This window comes from Mangifera indica, chromosome 19, assembly GCF_011075055.1.
Source record: "Mangifera indica cultivar Alphonso chromosome 19, CATAS_Mindica_2.1, whole genome shotgun sequence".
Classification (NCBI taxonomy): Eukaryota; Viridiplantae; Streptophyta; class Magnoliopsida; order Sapindales; family Anacardiaceae; genus Mangifera; species Mangifera indica.
In genome coordinates, this window is record NC_058155.1 from 10166816 (window position 1) to 10187187 (window position 20372).

A 20372-nucleotide genomic window follows, 5' to 3' on the forward strand; every position below is an offset into this window, starting at 1 on the left:
GACTTGGTCATCTGGGAAGGACGGCCATACTGCAAAATGATTATCAAAAGCTGACTGCCTCATAATTACTTAACAGAAAACAAATTTATACGTGAATATATTCCTCCTACTGACTACTGAAAAATTTATAGATGATTACAAAGAATTCATGATTATCCACTAATCTTATCTAGCGATGGCAATGGAAAGGGGTAAGGAGGGGATTTTAATCCCCATCCCCGTAAGAGGTATTAATTCTCGTCTCAGTTACGGAAATGAAAATGATTCTTCGTCTCCTCTTCGTAAAAAAAAATCTTTTTTCCATCCGCTCTTCATCCCCGCGGGAAAAAATTCCCTCCTCGTACTTGTAAAAAAAAATTATTTTTTTTTACCTTCTAAACATAATATAAATATATTAAATAAAATTAAAATTAACCCACTATTTTAAATATCACAAATATAATATATTAACTACTTTAATATATACAACAAAAACCTAAATAAATTTGAAAAACATAAATAATTTAAAACTATAAAAAATATATTAGTATTTTAAATAAATATATTAATATAAAGGGATGGAGATGGGGGTGGGGCGGGCGGGGCGGGGAGGGGACACATATATCCCCATCTCTGGCCCGTCTCTGATTGCGGCGATTTTTTTCATCCTCATTCCCGTCCTCTTTCCTATTTTTATCAGAGAATCTCCTCTCTGTTAGGATAAGAGAAGGTCGAGACCTCTAAAATCGAGTACAAATTGTCATCTCTAATCTTATTCAATCAATCATCTAAGTTTCATCTTATGGTAAATAATAGGATAATGAATTTCAGTTACGGGATCCTCGTAATTTACAAAACTCTCATCACTAAATTCCTCATAAATCTATTTTAATAAAACCCTATTATTATTATTATTATTATTATTATTAAATTTAGAATTGCCCATCACATGACTCAAAATGACAATGGCCAAAGGGCTTTCAAGTGTCGGATTGTACATGCGTGGCTATGGAATCTTAATTTCTTAAATTTCAAGCAAGAATTGATTAATTTTGCTGTCGACACAAAATTGTTTTTTTGTTATCGCCTCATTGATCTAATGCTCCATTCGGTAGAGGGTAACTTTGCCCTTTTATTTTATATTGTTTCTCAATTTGTCTCCTGCATTTCAATGGCTTATTCTTTATGGCTGCTTCTTACTTAGTTAGTAGTGACCCACCAGCACCACCGTCAGCCACATGGTCGGTGGGGCATACATTGCATATAGCTTGTGATTAGTACAAAAATTAGATCGCACTAATTCTGTAAAACGACAATTATCGCTGGATGAAAGAAACTGGCGTCGTTTAGAGAGAGAATAAGGGAAGGTAGAATAATATTACTTGAAGATCAGATTAATAAGATCTTATATTATAATAATTTCCAAAACCCAGAAGGAAAATTATCAGTGCAATGTCTCGTGTTACTCATGTTAATAATTGGCTTCGTACTACAGTGCCTACAAATTCCATATGGACTCTCTGTGCTGTTTTATCTGTAACTATTAGGCTATTAATGACGAGATTAAGACGCAATCCATTTTAGTTAAAAATGGTTGCTCTTCTTCTCTGAATAATTGACCACTTATTCTCATCTTTTCTTCTTACTGTCACCAATGTCACCCGCTAGTTGTTCTCTCTGTGTTTTTCTTTTCCTTTCCATCTTCTCCTGTATCAAATCCGATGAGCTTCAGATATTACTGACGCTCAAAGCTGCCATTGGAGGATTAGACACTGATGTATTTTATTCCTGGAGCTTAAATAATCATGTTTGCAATTTTACAGGGGTCACTTGCAACTCACATAATTCAGTCAAAGAAATTGAGCTTTCTCACCAACAATTGACAGGAACTCTTCCTTTTGATTCAATATGCCAACTGCAGTCCTTGGACAAGCTCTCATTTGGGTTCAATTCTTTGTATGGCACAATCTCGAAAGAATTGAACAACTGTATAAATTTACAGTACCTGGATCTTGCCAACAATGGCTTCTCGGGTTCATTTCCAAGCGTATCGTCTCTCAGTGAATTACGCTATTTTTATCTGAATAATAGCGGATGTTCTGGCGATTTTCCATGGGCATCACTTGAAAACATGACAAATCTGGTTGTATTGAGCCTTGGCGATCATAATTTCACTCCTGCTCCGTTTCCAAATCAAGTTTTGGAGCTCACCAAGCTGAATTGGCTCTATTTATCAAACTGCAGCCTTCAGGGTCAAATTCCAGCCGAAATTGGGATTTTAGGGGAGCTCATAGACTTGGAGCTCTCTGAAAACAATTTAACTGGCGAGATACCACCAGAAATTGGGAAGCTCAGCAAATTGTGGCAGCTCGAGCTTTACCAGAACAGATTGACAGGACAACTCCCCGTTGGATTGAGAAACTTAACTAATCTTCAATTTTTTGATGCGTCAACCAACTTTCTTGAAGGCAATTTATCAGAAGTGGGCTTCCTGACAAATCTGGTGTCTCTTCAGCTGTTTGAGAACCAGTTTTCTGGTGAAGTACCAGCTGAGTTGGGCCAGTTTAAAAAACTGGTGAATCTTTCTTTGTTCAGCAACCAGTTGACTGGACCGTTGCCTAAAGAACTTGGCTCTTGGGCTGAGTTTGATTTCATTGACGTTTCAGAGAATTTATTGACAGGTCCGATTCCACCAGATATGTGCAAGAAAGGCACCATGAAGGCGCTTCTTATGTTACAAAACAAATTCACAGGTGAAATTCCTGCGAGCTATGAGAATTGCTTGACTTTACAGCGATTCAGGGTTAGTAATAACTCACTAACTGGAACTATGCCAGCGGAAATATGGGGATTGCCTCATTTGAATATTATAGACATTGAGTTGAATCAAATTGAAGGACCCATCACCAGAGATATTGGAAAAGCAAAAGCCCTTGCACAGCTATTTGTCGCAAACAATCGGCTATCTGGTGAATTACCCGAGGAAGTTTCGGAAGCTTCATCTTTTGTTGCTATTGATCTCAGTAACAATCAGTTTTCGGGCAAATTTCCGGGGTCAATTGGGGACCTGAAACACTTAAGCACTCTTAAGTTGAAGAACAACATGTTCTCTGGTTCAATTCCGGAGTCATTAGGTTCTTGCAAATCTCTAAGCGACCTAAACATGGCTCGCAACTTATTTTCTGGGCAAATTCCATCAGTTCTAGGGTCTTTACCGACTCTTAACACCCTGAATATATCAGAAAATCAACTTTCTGGTCAAATTCCAGCGAGTTTATCGTCTTTGAGACTTGTTATTCTTGATCTGTCTAACAATAGACTAACTGGTCGCATACCAGAATCTCTTTCCATTGAAGCATACAATGGCAGCTTCGCTGGGAATTCCGGTCTCTGCAGTGAGACCATTAGCTCCTTCAAGCGATGCTCCCAGAAGTCAAAGATATCGAAGGATGTCCTCACACTCATAATTTGCTTTGCTTTAGGTACATCGATCTTGCTTGTCTCGTATGCTTGTTTCTTCTTCTTTAAGAAGAGAGAAAAAGATCAAGACCCTTCATTGAAGGAAGAATCCTGGAACATAAAGCCTTTCCGAGAATTAATCTTCTCTGAAGATGAGATTATTGATTCCATAAAGCAAGAGAATCTTATAGGAAAAGGAGGGTCTGGAAATGTATACAAAGTTATGTTATCCAGTGGTAGAGAACTTGCTGTGAAACACATCTGGAATACTGATGCCAAAGGCCACAAAAGATCCCGGAGCACTACTCCGATACTTCGTAAATGTGGAGGAAACTCTCAGGAATTTGATGCTGAGGTACAGACATTGAGCTCGATAAGGCACGTAAATGTGGTGAAGCTGTATTGCAGTGTTACCAGTGAGGACTCAAGCTTGTTAGTTTATGAGTATTTGCCTAATGGGAGCCTGTGGGATCGGCTGCACACTTCCAGAAAAATGGAGCTTGATTGGGAGACAAGGTACGAAATTGCAGTTGGCGCGGCAAAGGGCTTGGAGTATCTGCATCATGGGTTCATTAGGCCAGTCATTCACCGGGATGTCAAATCGAGTAACATTTTGTTGGATGAATTCTTGAAGCCAAGAATTGCAGATTTTGGGCTTGCTAAGATTGTTCAAGCAAATTGCACTAAGGACTCTTCTCATATAATTGCTGGAACCCATGGTTATATTGCTCCTGGTAAGCAAATTTCTCTTGTTTACTTATTTTTACTTTCTTTGGTTGCTCATTAAAATATAGCAATGTTACTTTTGCAGAATACGGTTACACAAGCAAGGTCAATGAGAAGAGTGATGTGTATAGTTTTGGTGTGGTGTTAATGGAGCTGGTGACCGGAAAGAGGCCGATAGAGCCTGAGTATGGAGAGAACAGAGACGTAGTGAATTGGGTATGCAGCAACTTCAGCAGTAAAAAAAGTGTGATAAGCCTTGTGGATTCAAGAATCCCTGAAGTCTTCAAGGAAGATGCTGCAGAGATACTGCGAATCGCAGTTCTCTGCACAGCAAGGCAACCGATTCAAAGACCGACTATGAGAAGTGTGGTTCAGATGCTGGAGGAAGCTGAGCCTTGCACATTTGTGGGAATGGTCATCGACAAAGATGGTACAACTGAGAAAATAGAAGCCAAGGAAAATGAGAAAAACAATTCCAATGCTTGAGTCATCTCAGATTAGGCTGATGGGTTAGAAATTTTCGGACCATTGGCTTGTTGTAACATGTGGTAGTTTTGTAACAAATTAGATCTTGAGAACTTGTAAAACATTAGCTGTGACTTGGAGTTTGTAATCGGTGATTCTGTAGTCTGTGGTCCTTTATGTTTTAATTTCTAAGATGAAGCAAATGATAAACCCATCTTAATCGGTTTAATTAATTTCCCATTATAGGTGAGGAGTTTGGTTTAAAATAAGTTTAACTCGATTAGAAATTCTTATTTTATATACATAAAATTTTGTACATGGCTTCATATCATATCATCATGCCACATTGTCAAATAAGTCATTATATCATGTGTCACATTTTCCTACCCCACCATATCATGTGTCATAAATGACTCATTTTTTCAATATTTTTATATGTTTTTCACATTGTTACCTCCTTTCCACGGTTATTCATTTTTTTTTGTCTTTTTCATTTAATCTTTCTTTACTTTAGATGTTCTTTTGACTTAATTTTTTTGTCTTATTTTTACATTTCTTCTAAGTTAAAAATCTTCAACCTATCATTATATACTCCAAATCGGAAACTATAGTTTAAGTGAATGGCCTTGATTAGAAAAGGGTTTATGTAAATGATAGGTGTCATGTGCTTCATGCTCGCCAAATCAATGTAGTTATACCAACAAATTTTAGAATCGCTTATATATAGATAGGGATGTGTATGGGCCAGTTTGGTATGGTTTATAATATTTTTTAACTTAAATTAAAAAAATAGTTAAAAAAAATTCAAACCAAACCAAATTAAAAATATACGGTTTGATACTATTTGATTTATGGTTTAAACTGAATAAAAATCATTCACTTTTAATATTTTGTATTCAATAAAAAATAAATGAATTATAGATATCTACGACATGAAACATAACTTAATGTTACGCATATTATTAAGAATTATAGTCATTCTTATTGTTATAATGGTGAACATGATCTAAGATAAACTAATAGAAAATATTACTGCTTCAACTTTGTTGGTTAAAATAGTCTCACTAGCTCTAAAATCACAATCACAACTTTCAAAATTATCTTTAGTATGCGAATAATAAGAATTCAACTCAATTAACTTTTCATCAATTTTGAATTGAATTAGTTTGTGAACCCAATTATCACTTATATATCATACTAACATTAATCAAAGAGAGTAATATATATATACACGTTTCTCACTTTTATATAACTAGGATTATAACAACTACATATATTTAATTTCACATTACATACACCTACAAGGGATATTATATATTAGAAACTTATAGCTACAATGCCAAAAAGTTCAGATGATTGAGTTTTAAATGCAAAAACCCAGCTACTACAAAATCATGAATATTATGATTCAATTAAACAAATATTGAAAACACAAAAGATAACTTCAAAATTTTTGTGTAAGAACCGAATCATGTTCCTTATTATTATCTAATAGAGCATACAATTTATTAAGAGATTTTCTCCCAAATCACATAGAATGACAAACTTTTCCTCAACAGAATCTCTATTAAATTATAAGCATTTATTTTTAAAGACCCAAATATACTATATCCTAAATCATTGATGTTTTTGAAATAAACTAATAACTTATTAGCAATGACGCAACGAGTTGAGTGATGGTGAGTTGATAGATAGCGAGTTGACTGATGCTTCAAATGATGATTGAGATTAGGAAGACAGTGATAGAGCTATGGTTTCCGGTGAGAAAGAATGACGGTGATGACAAAGATTCAAGGTAGATGCTCCAGTGGCAAAGGAGAAACTAAGGCAGGGGGAAAGTTTGGCGAGATGAGTTAGTAACTTAGGGTTTTAATAATTTTTATGAAATAAAATTATGTATATATACATAGTTTACAGTTTGATTTGGTTTGAAAACGGTTTAAACAACAACCCAAATCAAATAGTTTTATAATCTAAACCAGATAAAACCAAATCGTAATTTTTGAATAATTCAATTTAATTTTATAATTTGAATCAAATTATGTATATTATATATAGATGTGATGGTTGATTTTTTGGTGGGGGGGGGGGGGGGGGGGGGGGTCACTTTTCCCGGGAGAATTTAACGGACCACTTTAAAGCAAGGCAAGCTGAGGCCATGGGCCTGGGTTAGCTCATGTCCTGATCAATGGCTTGAGTGTTGACCCCCATGAAGCACGTTGTTGACCACACTAAAACACTAGTCCACGGTCCACCGATCGGAATTGACTCTAGACAAGAATTAAATATGGCTGATAGCAACATGACCAAAAAACTGTGAGTCGGCTCGTAATAGAAACAGCCCATTGGGCTTACAGTTTACTCCCGGTCTAATATGCCCAGGAAATAGGATTCCCTAAATTGGATAACCTGAAACCCGGCCCGAACAAATACAAACGTGAAAATCTTAAATGGGCTTTTATTTTCAAGCCTGAAACCGAATGGATCCGAAGTATATACGGCAATTAAAAAATTTAAATATTTATTTATAAACTAATTTTTATTAAAATTTTTAATTACTAGTAATGATAATTTTGTCATTTTATCACTAAACCTAAAAAATTTATATCATTTTCTTATTTATTTTATAAAATTAATAATTTTTTTCTATAATTAAGTTTAAAATTTTCATTTTTTTTCTTATTTTTAGATTTTATCTTTGATGGATTAGAGAATCTGACCACCAATCTTTTCTGATGAAGGACAACCTTTCCTCATTCAGATTAGAAAAACGCAACTAAAGATAATGTTTTGTTATTTAGACGATACAACGAAACATTGTCTTTCATCACATCTTTCAGATCTGAACAACGAATGCCATTCCTTGTGATGGTGGGTGATCATCCTTCATGATTGGACTTAAAAGACAAGTGGAAAGCGTCAACTGTCGATCAGAATGGTGGTGACCAGAGAAGGGAAACAAACCCTATGGGTGAAATGTTAACTTTTCAAACTTTAAGAATAAGGAAGAAGTATTAGTTTTTAAAACATGAGAGAAATTATATTAACTTTTATAGTTTTAGTATTTAGTAATAAAATAACGATTTTATCCTTGTCTATAACTAAAAATTTTAACAGAAGTTAACCTATAAGTGGGTGTTTGAGTTTTTAAACTATCACGAATGTATTTTTTAAATTGGGTTAAAACTTAGATGGAAAATAGTCAGTTGGCCAAAATTATATGTTAAAACTTAATGATTTGTTTATTATATACCATACTTAATTCATAAATGTAAACATATATACTTAATTAAAAACTTCAATAATAAATTAAAATATTGAAATTAAAATTACGTCTTATAATTAGAAATAATATAAATAGCATTAGAATTTTTCTGCAGTGAGTAATTAATTAAATAAATTAAATTTTTTTTATAAATAACTTAATAAATGTAACATAATAATATTAAGACCATTAATGGAGAAATTGTTTGAGTTAACATAATTATTTCGTAATTAAGGAATAAGTGTTGCTAAATTTTAAAAATTCTTACTTCAACTTTAAAAGGCCAATGCAATCACACTAATTTAAATTATGAACATAATGTTTATGATTGCGCATTGTGTATGGACAAAATGTGAAACTATTATTTCTTATACCTAACAAGCAAAATTCAAGGAAACCTCAAGGGAAAAATTTATTAAACATAAAACATAATTATAATTTGGCCAAAAGACAAATACGCACCCAAGGGTTGTTGTAACCACAAACTAGTACCCACTAAATATTGAAAACCCAAACTCTTACTTGTAAGTTGTTAAAATTAACAAAATCAATTAGTTTCAGAGGTAAAATAGTTATTTAACTAGTAATATATTAAAAATAATAAAATATTTTATCCATTTTCTTCTAGGTTTAGAAAACTAGCAATTTTCCCCTAAAATTAAATTATAAAATATTACATTTTTTCTCCTAGGGTTTTTTTTTTCTGCCTCCCTTTTCTAGCATTGTCTTTGGTCGGCTTCTCTCTCCCTCCAATTCTTTTTCCCTTCCTGACGCCCTCTTTGGAGGAAGACGTCATCTTCGTTACTTCGTTTGAAGACGACACCAGAAAAGGAAAAGAAAAAAGAAAGAAATCTTAGAGAGAAAAATATAATACTTTAAAGTTTAATTATGAGAAAAATTGTTAGTTTTCTAAACCTAGAGGGAAAATGGATAATATTTTATTATTTTTAATATATTATTGGTTAAATAACAACTTTATCCCTGAAACTAACTGGTTTTGTTAATTTTAACAGTCTACAGGTGAAAGTTTGAATTTTTAATACTTAACAGATACTAGTTTAGAAATACAACAAACTTTGGGTGGGAATAAGTCCTTTGGCCTTATAATTTTATTATCATAGAAAATCTGTAATGGCTCCCAATCCCCATAGCTACCATTGCAGAACAAAATATTATTTAATATGGTAATAATGTGTAAAACTATGATTATGAATTGAGTGGAGAAACAAATGACAATTAATATTGAGAAGAGTGGAGTCCATCCATCTCCATCCTATGAAATGAACTTGTGATGCAGAAGAATCAAGGATAAAATTGACTGTCCAGGCTACAAAGAAAGCACATCCTTATTCCCTTTACCTTTTTAAAAGGAGAATTGCACAAAGCTGTAGGCAGTGAACAGCTATGTACATTAGATAATGCGGTCGGACGCGGCCTGCTGTAGCATGAAATCAGCCCAATCAAACTTGAGTGGCCATCAACTTAGCAGAAAAATTACCCCATGAAGAAATGGCTGTCAATTCACAGCAAAAGTAATAGACTTTGCTATTGTCCTATCTTGAAATGTCGGTGGAAATTAGCTAATAAGAGATGGCCATTTCAGACTGGGGAAATTCCAATCCGCCAAATGTTTTTTTTCACAAGAGAAGTGGAAATGGGCATCTTTGCTTTGCACTCCATCATTAAGCACCACTCCACTTCTCGTCTATCCTACAGAGATTTCCATTGAATGATTCATGGGCTCAGATGACCTATTGGGCTTACTTTTCAGGTCCATATGGGGTTCCCCCAATCACCAGACAGCTGCTTATATGTGGGTCCATAATTGTTTGGTTTAAGAGGAATCAATCCTATGATTAAAGGCACTGATCTTTTCAGGCATGCTAAAGTCCTAACAAAGAGATATTAATAAGACTAATGGTTTCTGCACACACGATATACAAAGAAATGAAACACAGCTGACTGACTGACTTTTACTGACTCATTTTAATACTCTGTTCCAAGACCTTTTAACATTGAAATGATTTGAGATACAAGCTTGTAGATGGTGGGGAAGTTTGTGTTAGTGATTTTAATACATGGAAAGAAAGAGCCCATCATTCTTTCTTCCTCACTCATAATTTTATTAAGAAAATGAAATTTTTTTATGTTTCTAAGATTATGAGATATGTAACAGTTCAAATCAGTAGGAGGCATAAATCTAAGAATAAATCTGAAATCTGAAAATATCTACTGGGTAGATTTTCTTCTGTAGAAGTTTTATTTATATTCTATCGAATTCTTCTTCTTCTTGGAGGAGAGTTTGATTTTCCAATTGAGACAGACGGAGAGAGAATAAACTTTTTGCATATAATTTTCAGTTCCTCTTGAATTATTTCCTTTTTACCTTTTATCATTCCAGCAAGTTTAGTGGAGGCTTTACAAGAGAGAAATTATTGTAGTTTTAGCAAGGCCTGTCCTAGACAGACAAATGCATCAAAAAAAAGCATTACTGTACTCTTCTGAACCTTTTTCTTTGAGATATATATATATATATATATATATATATATATATATATATATATATAAAAATAAAACAAATGATTCCGAATATGGTCCCTGCCCATATAATGAAAATTCCCCAACAGGATTATATACTTAGATATTAAAAGTCTCAAACTTATCCACCTGGACCTGTAAAGGAATTCTCTAATCTTCTCATCCATTCACCTGAGCAAGAAAACTAAATAGGAACAGAAAACAGACTAAATATATATAAAATCCCGCATGTGGTTCATATGTTGATGGTGGAATATCAACAAAGTCAACTGGCAATTTTGCTTGACACATGTTTCTATTTTGTAGCCAAGCATCATTCCTTTAGATGTTAAGCATACAATGATAGGTTGGTCGGGATCAACATCAAAATTTCCACTAAAAACCATGGCATAAAATTTAGAGAAATGTAATCGATCAGGATTCCAAAATGTCCATTTACAGTTGAGCTATGAAATCCAAATAGGATCCAACTCTTTTTTTACCTGCCAAACAGGTTTACATGAATTCACATGCTTCAGACTTTGACCTGTCGTTCTAAGAAGAAAAAACTTAGATGCTTGGCCAATTTGGTCTTGGTTGATATGTAACAATTATAAGTGTTGCATAGGAACAACATATATCATATTATGCATGGCTGCTGATCAAGATGAAAAGCTAAAACTTTGAAATGTGGCCATCCAAGAGAAAGTAGAAGGATCACATCAAGGGGTTCTGATATATTTCTTCAAATATATATATGGTCACTACAAAATAAAAAGTAAGTGCACCAGTTATGATATTCTCTGCATATATGAAATATGAATATGAGTTAGTGGGGTATAAACTTAAAGCCTCTTTATGTGATGATGTGCTCAACCCTTTCTATCTCATTCTCTACACTACTACAGGAACCTGCTTTTTCATCATCGAGGTCTTATTACTGCTGCACCAAATGATCCCCTCAATCATGCCATTTATAAACTTCTTCTCTTCCTCACTGCCTTCCTTGCAACAACAACCTTAACTACCTCTCTATTGCTGTTTTCTTTTCTCTAAAAATGGCTCTCTGCTCATTTTTCTTTCTTTTTCTGGTACTTGCCATTCTGCCTCATCCTTCTCAAGGTATTACTGGTAACCAGTCTCAGTTCTTTGCTCTTATGAAGACCTCTTTAACAGGAAACAAGTTATCTGGATGGGATATTGATGGAGGGAAACCTTACTGCAATTTCTCAGGAATTAGCTGCAACAACCAAGGTTATGTGGACAAGATTAACATCTCCGGTTGGTCACTTTCTGGGCAGTTTCCATCTGGAGTATGCTCTTACTTGCCACGGTTACGTATTCTTCGTCTTGACTGCAACCATCTCTATGGAAACTTTTTTGACAGCTTTGTCAATTGCTCTTTCCTGGAAGAACTCAATATGAGTTTTGTATTCCTCAGAGGAACACTTCCTGATTTATCACCAATGAAATCTCTGCGGATAATAGACCTTACATACAATCTCTTCACTGGCGACTTCCCCATGTCAGTGACTAATCTCTCCAATCTTGTGGTGCTCAACTTTAATGAAAATCCAGGTTTCAATCCATGGCAACTTCCGGAGAATATTTCTCTATTGACGAAGCTCAGATTCATGAACTTGGGCACCTGCGACTTGCATGGTCGAATCCCGCCATCAATAGGAAACATGACTTCTCTAACTGATCTTGAATTAACTGGGAATTTTCTCACGGGTCAGATTCCTCCAGAGATTGGATTGCTGAAGAACTTGCAGCAGCTTGAGTTATATTACAATCAGCACCTTTCTGGCAATATACCTGAGGAACTAGGAAACCTGACGGAGCTCACAGATTTGGACATGTCTGTCAATCACTTGACGGGTAAGATTCCAGAATCCATTGGTAGGCTGCCCAAGCTAGGAGCCTTGCAGCTTTACAACAACAGCCTCACGGGAGAAATTCCAAGTTCACTTGGAAATTCAACAACCTTAACTATCTTATCACTCTACGACAATTTTCTCACTGGAGAAGTTCCTCGCAATCTGGGGCAATTTTCAAGCATGATTGTTCTTGATGTATCTGAGAATCGCCTAGCAGGTCCACTTCCAACTCAGGTCTGCAATGGAGGTAAACTGAACTACTTTCTTGTCCTGTCAAACTTGTTTTCTGGAGAGTTACCTGCTAGTTTAGAAAAATGCACATCTCTTTTAAGATTTCGAGTCAGCAACAACAGTTTGGAGGGCCCAATCCCTCAAGGTATATTTGGTCTTCCCCATGCTTCAATCATTGATTTGAGTTCCAACAGTTTCAGTGGTCCAATTGCAAAGACAATTGAAAATGCCAGAAACTTATCCGAATTGTTTCTGTCAAACAACAAGATTTCAGGTGTCTTGCCTCCTGAAATTTCTGGAGCTATCAATTTGGTGAAAATTGATCTCAGTAATAATTTACTGTCTGGCCCCATTCCTTCAGAAATTGGAAACTTAAAGAAGCTAAATTTGCTGATTTTGCAAAGCAACCAGCTGAATTCTCACATTCCGAAGTCACTTTCTTCACTAAAATCTCTCAATGTCCTTGATCTCTCCAACAACCTCCTCAGCGGAGATGTCCCTGATAGTCTCTGCGAATTGTTGCCCAACTCTATCAACTTTTCAAACAATCAGCTTTCTGGTCCAGTTCCTCTCTGTTTGATTAAAGGGGGTTTGGTTGAAAGCTTCTCGAGCAACCCAGGTCTCTGTGTTACAGTCAATGTTAAATCATCCGACCAAGATTTTCCTTTATGTTCTAAAACTTACAACCAACGGAGGCTGAATTCCGTGTGGGCAATAGTGATTTCAGCTGTTATTATTTCCATTGGACTGATCCTGTTTGTGAAACGCCGGCTTAGTAAACAAAGAGCTCTGATGGAACATGATGATACTTTGTCTTTATCAATCTTTTCATATGATGTAAAGAGTTTCCATCGAATTAATTTCGATCAACGCGAAATACTTGAAGCCATGATTGAAAAGAACGAAGTGGGGCAAGGAGGATCTGGGACAGTGTATAAAATTGAGTTGAATAATGGGGAGACGGTTGCAGTGAAGAAATTGTGGAAGCAGAGAACAAAAGATTCTGCTTCAGAAGATCAATCACTCATCGACAAGGAGTTGAAAACTGAGGTGGAGACTCTAGGAAATATAAGGCACAAAAACATAGTGAAGTTATACTGCTACTTCTCCAGTTTGGACTGCAATTTGTTGGTTTATGAGTACATGCCAAATGGAAACCTTTGGGATGCTCTCCACAAAGGATGGATCACACTGGATTGGCCTACTCGCCATAAAATTGCATTTGGTGTTGCTCAGGGTTTGGCTTACCTTCACCATGGTTTGTTGCAACCGATTATTCACAGAGATATCAAGTCAACCAACATCTTATTAGATGTCAATTATCAGCCTAAAGTTGCAGACTTTGGGATAGCCAAAGTTTTGCGAGCTAGAGGAGGCAAAGATTCAACCACTACAGTTATTGCAGGGACCTACGGTTATTTGGCACCTGGTAAATTTCTGATATAACTCAATTATCATTTATTTTCCGAATTATTGCATGTATATATAATTGGTTTATTATGTTTCATTTGAACAGAATACGCATATTCATCTAAAGCAACAACCAAGTGCGATGTGTACAGTTTCGGGGTAGTGTTAATGGAGCTAATAACAGGAAGGAAACCAGTAGAGGCAGATTTTGGAGAGTATAAAAACATCATCTACTGGGTTTCAACAAAAGTTGACAGCATGGAAAGTGTAATGGAGGTATTAGACAAGCGATTATCAGGCTCATTCAGAGACGAAATGATTCAGGTCCTCAAGATCGCCATTCACTGTACAAACAAGGCGCCTGCAGTTCGCCCAACAATGAATGAGGTTGTTAAGTTGCTCGCTGGGGCTGACCCTTGTAAATTCAACACCTGCAAGTCTTCAGATAAGACCAAAGAATCCTTCAATGTCACCAAAATAAAGAACCCATCAGAATTATGATTGTGTTTTAGGTGAAGTAATATAGAACAGTATAGTCTATAGAATTATTGAGAGGCTTTATCATAAAGAGCAACTTAGTTACTCTATTATTGTCTTTTTAGTAGTTTACTAATTAATTAGCTTGTAGATTCTATCTCTTACCCTTTTTCTTTCTTCTTTTTTCCCTTGTAAGCATTTGAGAAATGTAATCACTATAACTGCTTCATGGCAACGCATAGCATCTATATCAGTTAGACACCCACAAGAGCAATCATTTTCTAGCTTTTAAGAGCTTTGTTTTTTCCTCTTTCCATTTGCCCTTTATTTCAAAATCAGGTTGATCCAGAAGAAAAGAGACTCCTAAAGAAAAAAAAGCACATATACTGATAGAAAGAGGCTTCATTTTTTTTTTTTTTTTCATTCAAGTGGGTTTCTGATTCTGAGTTCTGACTTAAATAATTAAGTCATGATTCCCAATTTTCTATTTGAAGGCCCCACTGGAAAAAGATTAAATGGCCTAATTGATTGATGAGCATCTTTGTCTCTACATTACTGAAGGTGCAGAGGAGAAAGCAGAAGCCTTTTCTCTTTTTCCTGTTTCTTCTTTTTTTTACTAAGAGAGTTTGATTAATCTGTGGAATGAAAAATCTGAAAATAGAAAGAGTCCAAGCCTGTGTCACCGTTGATAGTGAGCAATGAACTCCACTTACAAGTTGAAGTCCTCTTTCTTTCTTTATTAAAAGAGGATTCTGAGTGAGACACAGGATTCTTCCATTTCTCTAAAATGAATCTCCTTCTCTTTCTCCATATTTTATCATACATCTTATATGTTATACGGCATTACAAACTAACAATTCATTCATTTTCAATACTCCTAACACAATACCCACATGAGAAACAAGGATTCTTCCATAAAATCTCAATCCTAATGCTCCTGTAAACAGCATCCATTTCAAAGAATAACAACATTTGCACATGTTGGCATCCGTGTATGCACAATAGCACTTGTATGTCTTGTGATATTGCGACTTTGTGAGTGGTTGGGGGGTCCCCATCTCCATTGAAGAATAAGATTCACGAAGGAAATATATATTTTCTTTTGGCATGGTGGAGAGCCCATAAGCAAAAGTAAGAAGCACTGATAAATGGAATACCTGTAGAGCTGAAAGACATGGCATCGAAGTTAATTTCCCCTGGCATTGATAAGCAAGCTCCTTTCCAGGACAGATTTGTCCTTCTGTACACAAAGAACCCTTAATCATGATTTTCACTGAATTACAAAGAACTTGCAATCAATGTTTTCGACACTTGAATTAAAAAATTTAACCTGTTTACAACTATGGATTGTCAATTGGAGAACCCCTGCAATGAATTTAAAGTAAACTATGAAGTTATTGGACAAACTCTGGAAATGGCAAACAAAGAAACTCAAGTTAATGATTATAATAATTACCGATTAGAACCAAAACAACACCACGAATTTGTGCTATTCAATATTGCTAAATCCAACTAGAAATTCAAGTCCCGATTTCTGCATTTATTGCTAAAACTGTAATTTCCTCCCAGTCCCAACAGACATGGAAATGTGTTGGGTTAGGACCTTAGTCCCCCTTTTCGTGGGGAAAACCTTTTCTGTTCCTCACCTGGCTTCCATAAACTTTTAACAGTTATATAATATGTAACAATAAAACTATGTGTATCCACTTTGGATACAAAAATATATACACATTTATATGTGTTATCATATGATTGGATGATTTTGAATTAAAAATAAAACAATAACCAATCATATAATAACACATATGAGTATGTATATATTTGTGTATCTAAAATAGATACACATAGTATTGCTCAATATGTAAATGTTTAGAAAATGTGCAGGGGAATTGATGAATTGGAGAGGGAATACATCGAGAAAAAGATGGATTGGAGTTTATCTCCATCTCTAATTGTTGAGATTTTAATTATCTTTATTTTTATTTTTATTAGAGAATTTTCTCTCTTTTTAGAGAGAGATGGGCAATAACTCAATTTTGCGAATTGAATTATTATCGTTAAATCTCAGTCAAGATTGGGAAGGGAATGCCCCGGACTCTGACCTGGATGAAGCCCACAAGAATGTTGTCGGCCCAATTTAGAAATTTATGGGCCAAAAACTGATCTGCCAACGGATAATAGTAATCTGCAAATCTGAATGGATATGGATGGATAAATGGTCCGCCATCTAGAGATTTTCGAGACATAAATACATCTTGATTTCTCAGTCAGCTTTAATAATAATGATAAAATCACGTGGTGCATCGCGGGATTTGCATTTAGAACGTTGGGATCAAAGGCCCAGTGTCCTTTTCATCGGTTTTTTAATTTGAAATGGTATTTCTACAGTTGATGATGAATACCTTTTACGTTCCTATCGAAGCCCTGAACAAGCTGTTAATGAGCAATTAATCTTTCGTAAGCTCCATTAATTGCCCAAAATTTTCTTTTCAAATGGAGGGGAGGGGAAATGAAACTCTTCATTATTTTTATATCTCAAAAATAAAATAAAAATAAAAAATTATTTTTTTAATAAAAATAGAGATAAAAATTAAGATATTCAAAAATTGATGTCAAAGGAGCATTGAATGAGCGAGGATTTAAGGCACAACTGAGATGGCGGCTATTTTGTCACAAACATTTAACACTTAAATTTACTCGACTCATCTACCCAGCAACAATTCTTCGTCCTTATTTGTTAAAAATATTGCCTTTGCCTGCCGACACAAGTCACTTATTATTCCTCAGTCTCAGCCTGTATTATTTAGGCTTAGCATCTTATTAACAGAAAATTAGTACGAACCCACCACCCGGGACTATTATTCCTCTCATATTTGAGGAAAATAAATCAGGAGGAATTTCCATTTATTTATTTATTTATTTGCTGATGCCCTTAACCACAAAGGTAAAAGTGACACACATACGACGTCACTTTGAAGTTAAAAAAATCACAGCTGTACTCTGACTCGTAAATTGTGATGGACGTGCCTGCCCTCTTCTTTAAACTTATTTATTATTTTCACATAAATTAAAGGTAAAAATAATACAGTACATTACAGTTGTGTGGTAGCAAAGCAATGCAGTGGGTGAAATGAAAAGGATAAAGGCCACATAAGAGAGAGACAAAACGGTGAGTATTATTGCCAGAAAGAAAAAGTTGAAAATGACTTTTCAGTTTTCACCGGTTTCCTCTTAACCAAATGCCTCTCCCTATCCAACACCCTACCCCAATTAAATTTGCTATTTTTGGTCCTTTTATGGCTTGCCATTAACTGCTACTTCCATCTAACTAGACAGCTCCCTTGCCTTCTCCTTTTCAGCTATCATTGTTAACTGTAGTTCTCTGCAATTGAAAATGCTAATGGCTTTCCCTTTCGAAGCTGAAGACGACATGTCTTTGTTCTTCTATGACCAAACTGCCCTTGGTGAATATGAGGCGTTCGCTGTATCTGCCTTTGTAAATCGAAGGCCATTTTGGTGCATTCACATATGAGTCTTGAAAAAGAGAGAACAACAACAATGTAGCTCTCCTTTCTCTCTCCCTCTGTGTAGAATCCTCTCTTGTGTGGAAAAAGGCAGACAGGATGGAGCCAGGCAAATTATAAATATGAATATAGTTTCTTTTCCGGAAAAAAAAAATATTCACATTATTTTATTTTAAGTTTCGGTTTTAATTTTAAAGAGGACGAGGAGCATACGATTCGTCATCATTCATGGGTGGTGGTCATGGTACATCGAATGATCGAAATGCTGAGAAGGAGATGGTTTGTGAAGCATTTTGATGATTTTGAGATGGATGTATGTATGTATGTATGTATGTATGTATGCGAAAGCGAACATGTTCCTTTACTCTTTTATGTTTGATGCTCAATGCTCATACCTCATGATGATGGTGATGATGTATGTTTTTCCATTTTTCAATACATTCAGTTGATTTATATATATCAGCATATATGTTATTTATGGTTTTTTTTTTTTCACTGATATATTTATGTTGAGCTTCCAGTTAAAAAGAAAATGGTGAATAATGTTGGAACTCCCATTTATTGATGTCCTTAACTTTAAAAATGTTCACACCTGACGATAGAACTGTTTCATTTTGCCATAACATATTTAAATGGTTTCATTCTTCCACTGGAATGGAAACTAATGATTATTTGCTGTTGGGCTTTTCTTTTGATTTCATGAAAGTAGAAAGACTGATCATTTAAGGAAATGGAGTTGGGAGTTTTACTGTTGTTTGATTGGTGTTGATGTGTTTGCATATTCGTTTGAATTTGTATAGGTGTTGATATTGTTTTATACTGTAATGATCAAAGGAGCAATTTTTTCAAAATGATTTGATGCTACTGTCACTGATTAAAGAGAGATGAGTCTTCATGATGTATTATGGATAGACAATCTCAAATGATGGGCTATAATTCCTAATTGCCTTTATGTTAGGATTATTTCAATCTTGCTCAGGGATTTGTTGGAGATAATGCTGAATATCTTTGATATAGTATGTGCTTAACCAACAGTTGACCTCTCTGTTTATCCTTGTGAAATTGATTTGTTTAAGTACCATGTACTTAAACCTAATTATGATATACTTTTACCATTTTTAATGGCTTTGAAGGTGCATAGAGTACTTAGGTTCTATTGTTAACTCGTTTTGGCAGAATTGTTTTATGTTCACAGGTGATGTCTTGCCATATCCTGCTTCATGCAACTTTGTAGCTTAGAAGTATCTTGTTATGATATTTTATGGTTTCTTTTGTAATGTTGGCTTTTCTTATGTATGTCTCCACTTTGTACCCTTTCTCCTTTTGAAACCTTCAGTTCACTGGGTCAGGTTTTGTATAGTCCCTTTTTCTCTCAATCTTAAGGATAAACTGTTCATCAATTATAAAGAGGGATACTGTTTTAAATCTCAATTCTGTGAAGTGACTCTAGATCATAAAGTGTTAAAGTGGTTCCTACAGACAAATTTCAAGCTGATGGGATTTCAAGATTATGGATCATGTTTTCTCTGTTGCTTTTTTCCTTATTGTTTGCCCATTCGTTAGATTGTCACATTGCTTAGCTGTGTATTATTTAATTAAAGAACTTATTTCAGAGGTTACAATTTATAGCCAAACCTTGGTTATATGAGTGCAACAGTTGGTTGATATTTGATATATACTTTTTTTATTAGTGACTGGAGCTGATTATACTTTCATTTACATGATTCGGTTTCCTGTTTCCTCCATTTTGATTTTGTCTTACATGTCTATGGTTTTACATATGGTCTATAAAGAGTGTCAACTCCAGGTATTTTCATGGCTAGCACATGTTTATGGATAATAAACAGAGTCATATGTCATCTATATTATATTCAGATTTTCTGATGTAGCTTCTGTTATATATTGAATCTTGATTGCATTTCTATGTTTAACTGAAATATTAAAAAGAAACTATATCATATGGTTGACATGGACGTCCTGTTTGTTGGACTACATAATTTATACTTTCCCAGCCAATGTTTTGCATCAGACAGCAGCAAGACTTCAAGATAATGGGACGGCTTGTGTTTGTGCTTTTATAGTGATATAGTGATCGGCCTGCAAGAACTGGTAAGATGCTTAGAAAATTATCGACGCCGAGGCTATGACCATAGCCACTGTATGACAACAGGGCCCTTTTTATAATTTTGGTTTTAATTCTTGGTAGAAAAACTTCTAGTAATAATAAAAACAAGCCATGATAAAAAAGAAGTTTCTTTATATAAGGGTGTTAAACTCTCTCTAACGATATTTCAAAGTTAAACTTTTGATTTATACAACTTGACTCGATTCAATGGTTGTGGTATAGTAAAAAAGCAAACTAGGGTAAGAAGCCAAGATTAAGATTGATAAGTTATCATTTATCAGATAAGCAAGGATCACAATTGACTTTGAGGATAA

At 34.9% G+C, this 20372-nt stretch overlaps 2 protein-coding genes and 1 long non-coding RNA gene across 3 annotated transcripts; 2 read left to right on the top strand and 1 right to left on the bottom strand.

Moving 5' to 3' along the window:
* Nucleotides 1-1417: 1417 nt before the first annotated feature.
* Nucleotides 1418-4858, top strand: LOC123202588 (receptor-like protein kinase 7). The gene is made up of 2 exons (XM_044618533.1): nucleotides 1418-4172; nucleotides 4250-4858. The coding sequence occupies exons 1-2, from the start codon at nucleotides 1634-1636 to the stop codon at nucleotides 4648-4650; spliced, it is 2940 nt and encodes a 979-aa protein (XP_044474468.1). The 5' UTR covers nucleotides 1418-1633; the 3' UTR covers nucleotides 4651-4858.
* A 6490-nt stretch (nucleotides 4859-11348) lies between these two features.
* Nucleotides 11349-14703, top strand: LOC123202827 (receptor protein-tyrosine kinase CEPR1-like). Its single transcript, XM_044618974.1, has 2 exons — nucleotides 11349-13951; nucleotides 14039-14703. Exons 1-2 carry the CDS (start codon nucleotides 11470-11472, stop codon nucleotides 14431-14433), a joined length of 2877 nt encoding a protein of 958 aa, XP_044474909.1. The 5' UTR covers nucleotides 11349-11469; the 3' UTR covers nucleotides 14434-14703.
* Nucleotides 14704-15000: 297 nt separating this feature from the next.
* Nucleotides 15001-16067, bottom strand: LOC123202569. The gene is made up of 2 exons (XR_006499017.1): nucleotides 15740-16067; nucleotides 15001-15649 (listed from the first exon to the last, which is right to left on the bottom strand). It is a non-coding gene; the product is annotated as an uncharacterized LOC123202569 (long non-coding RNA).
* Between the last annotated feature and the right edge of the window lie 4305 nt (nucleotides 16068-20372).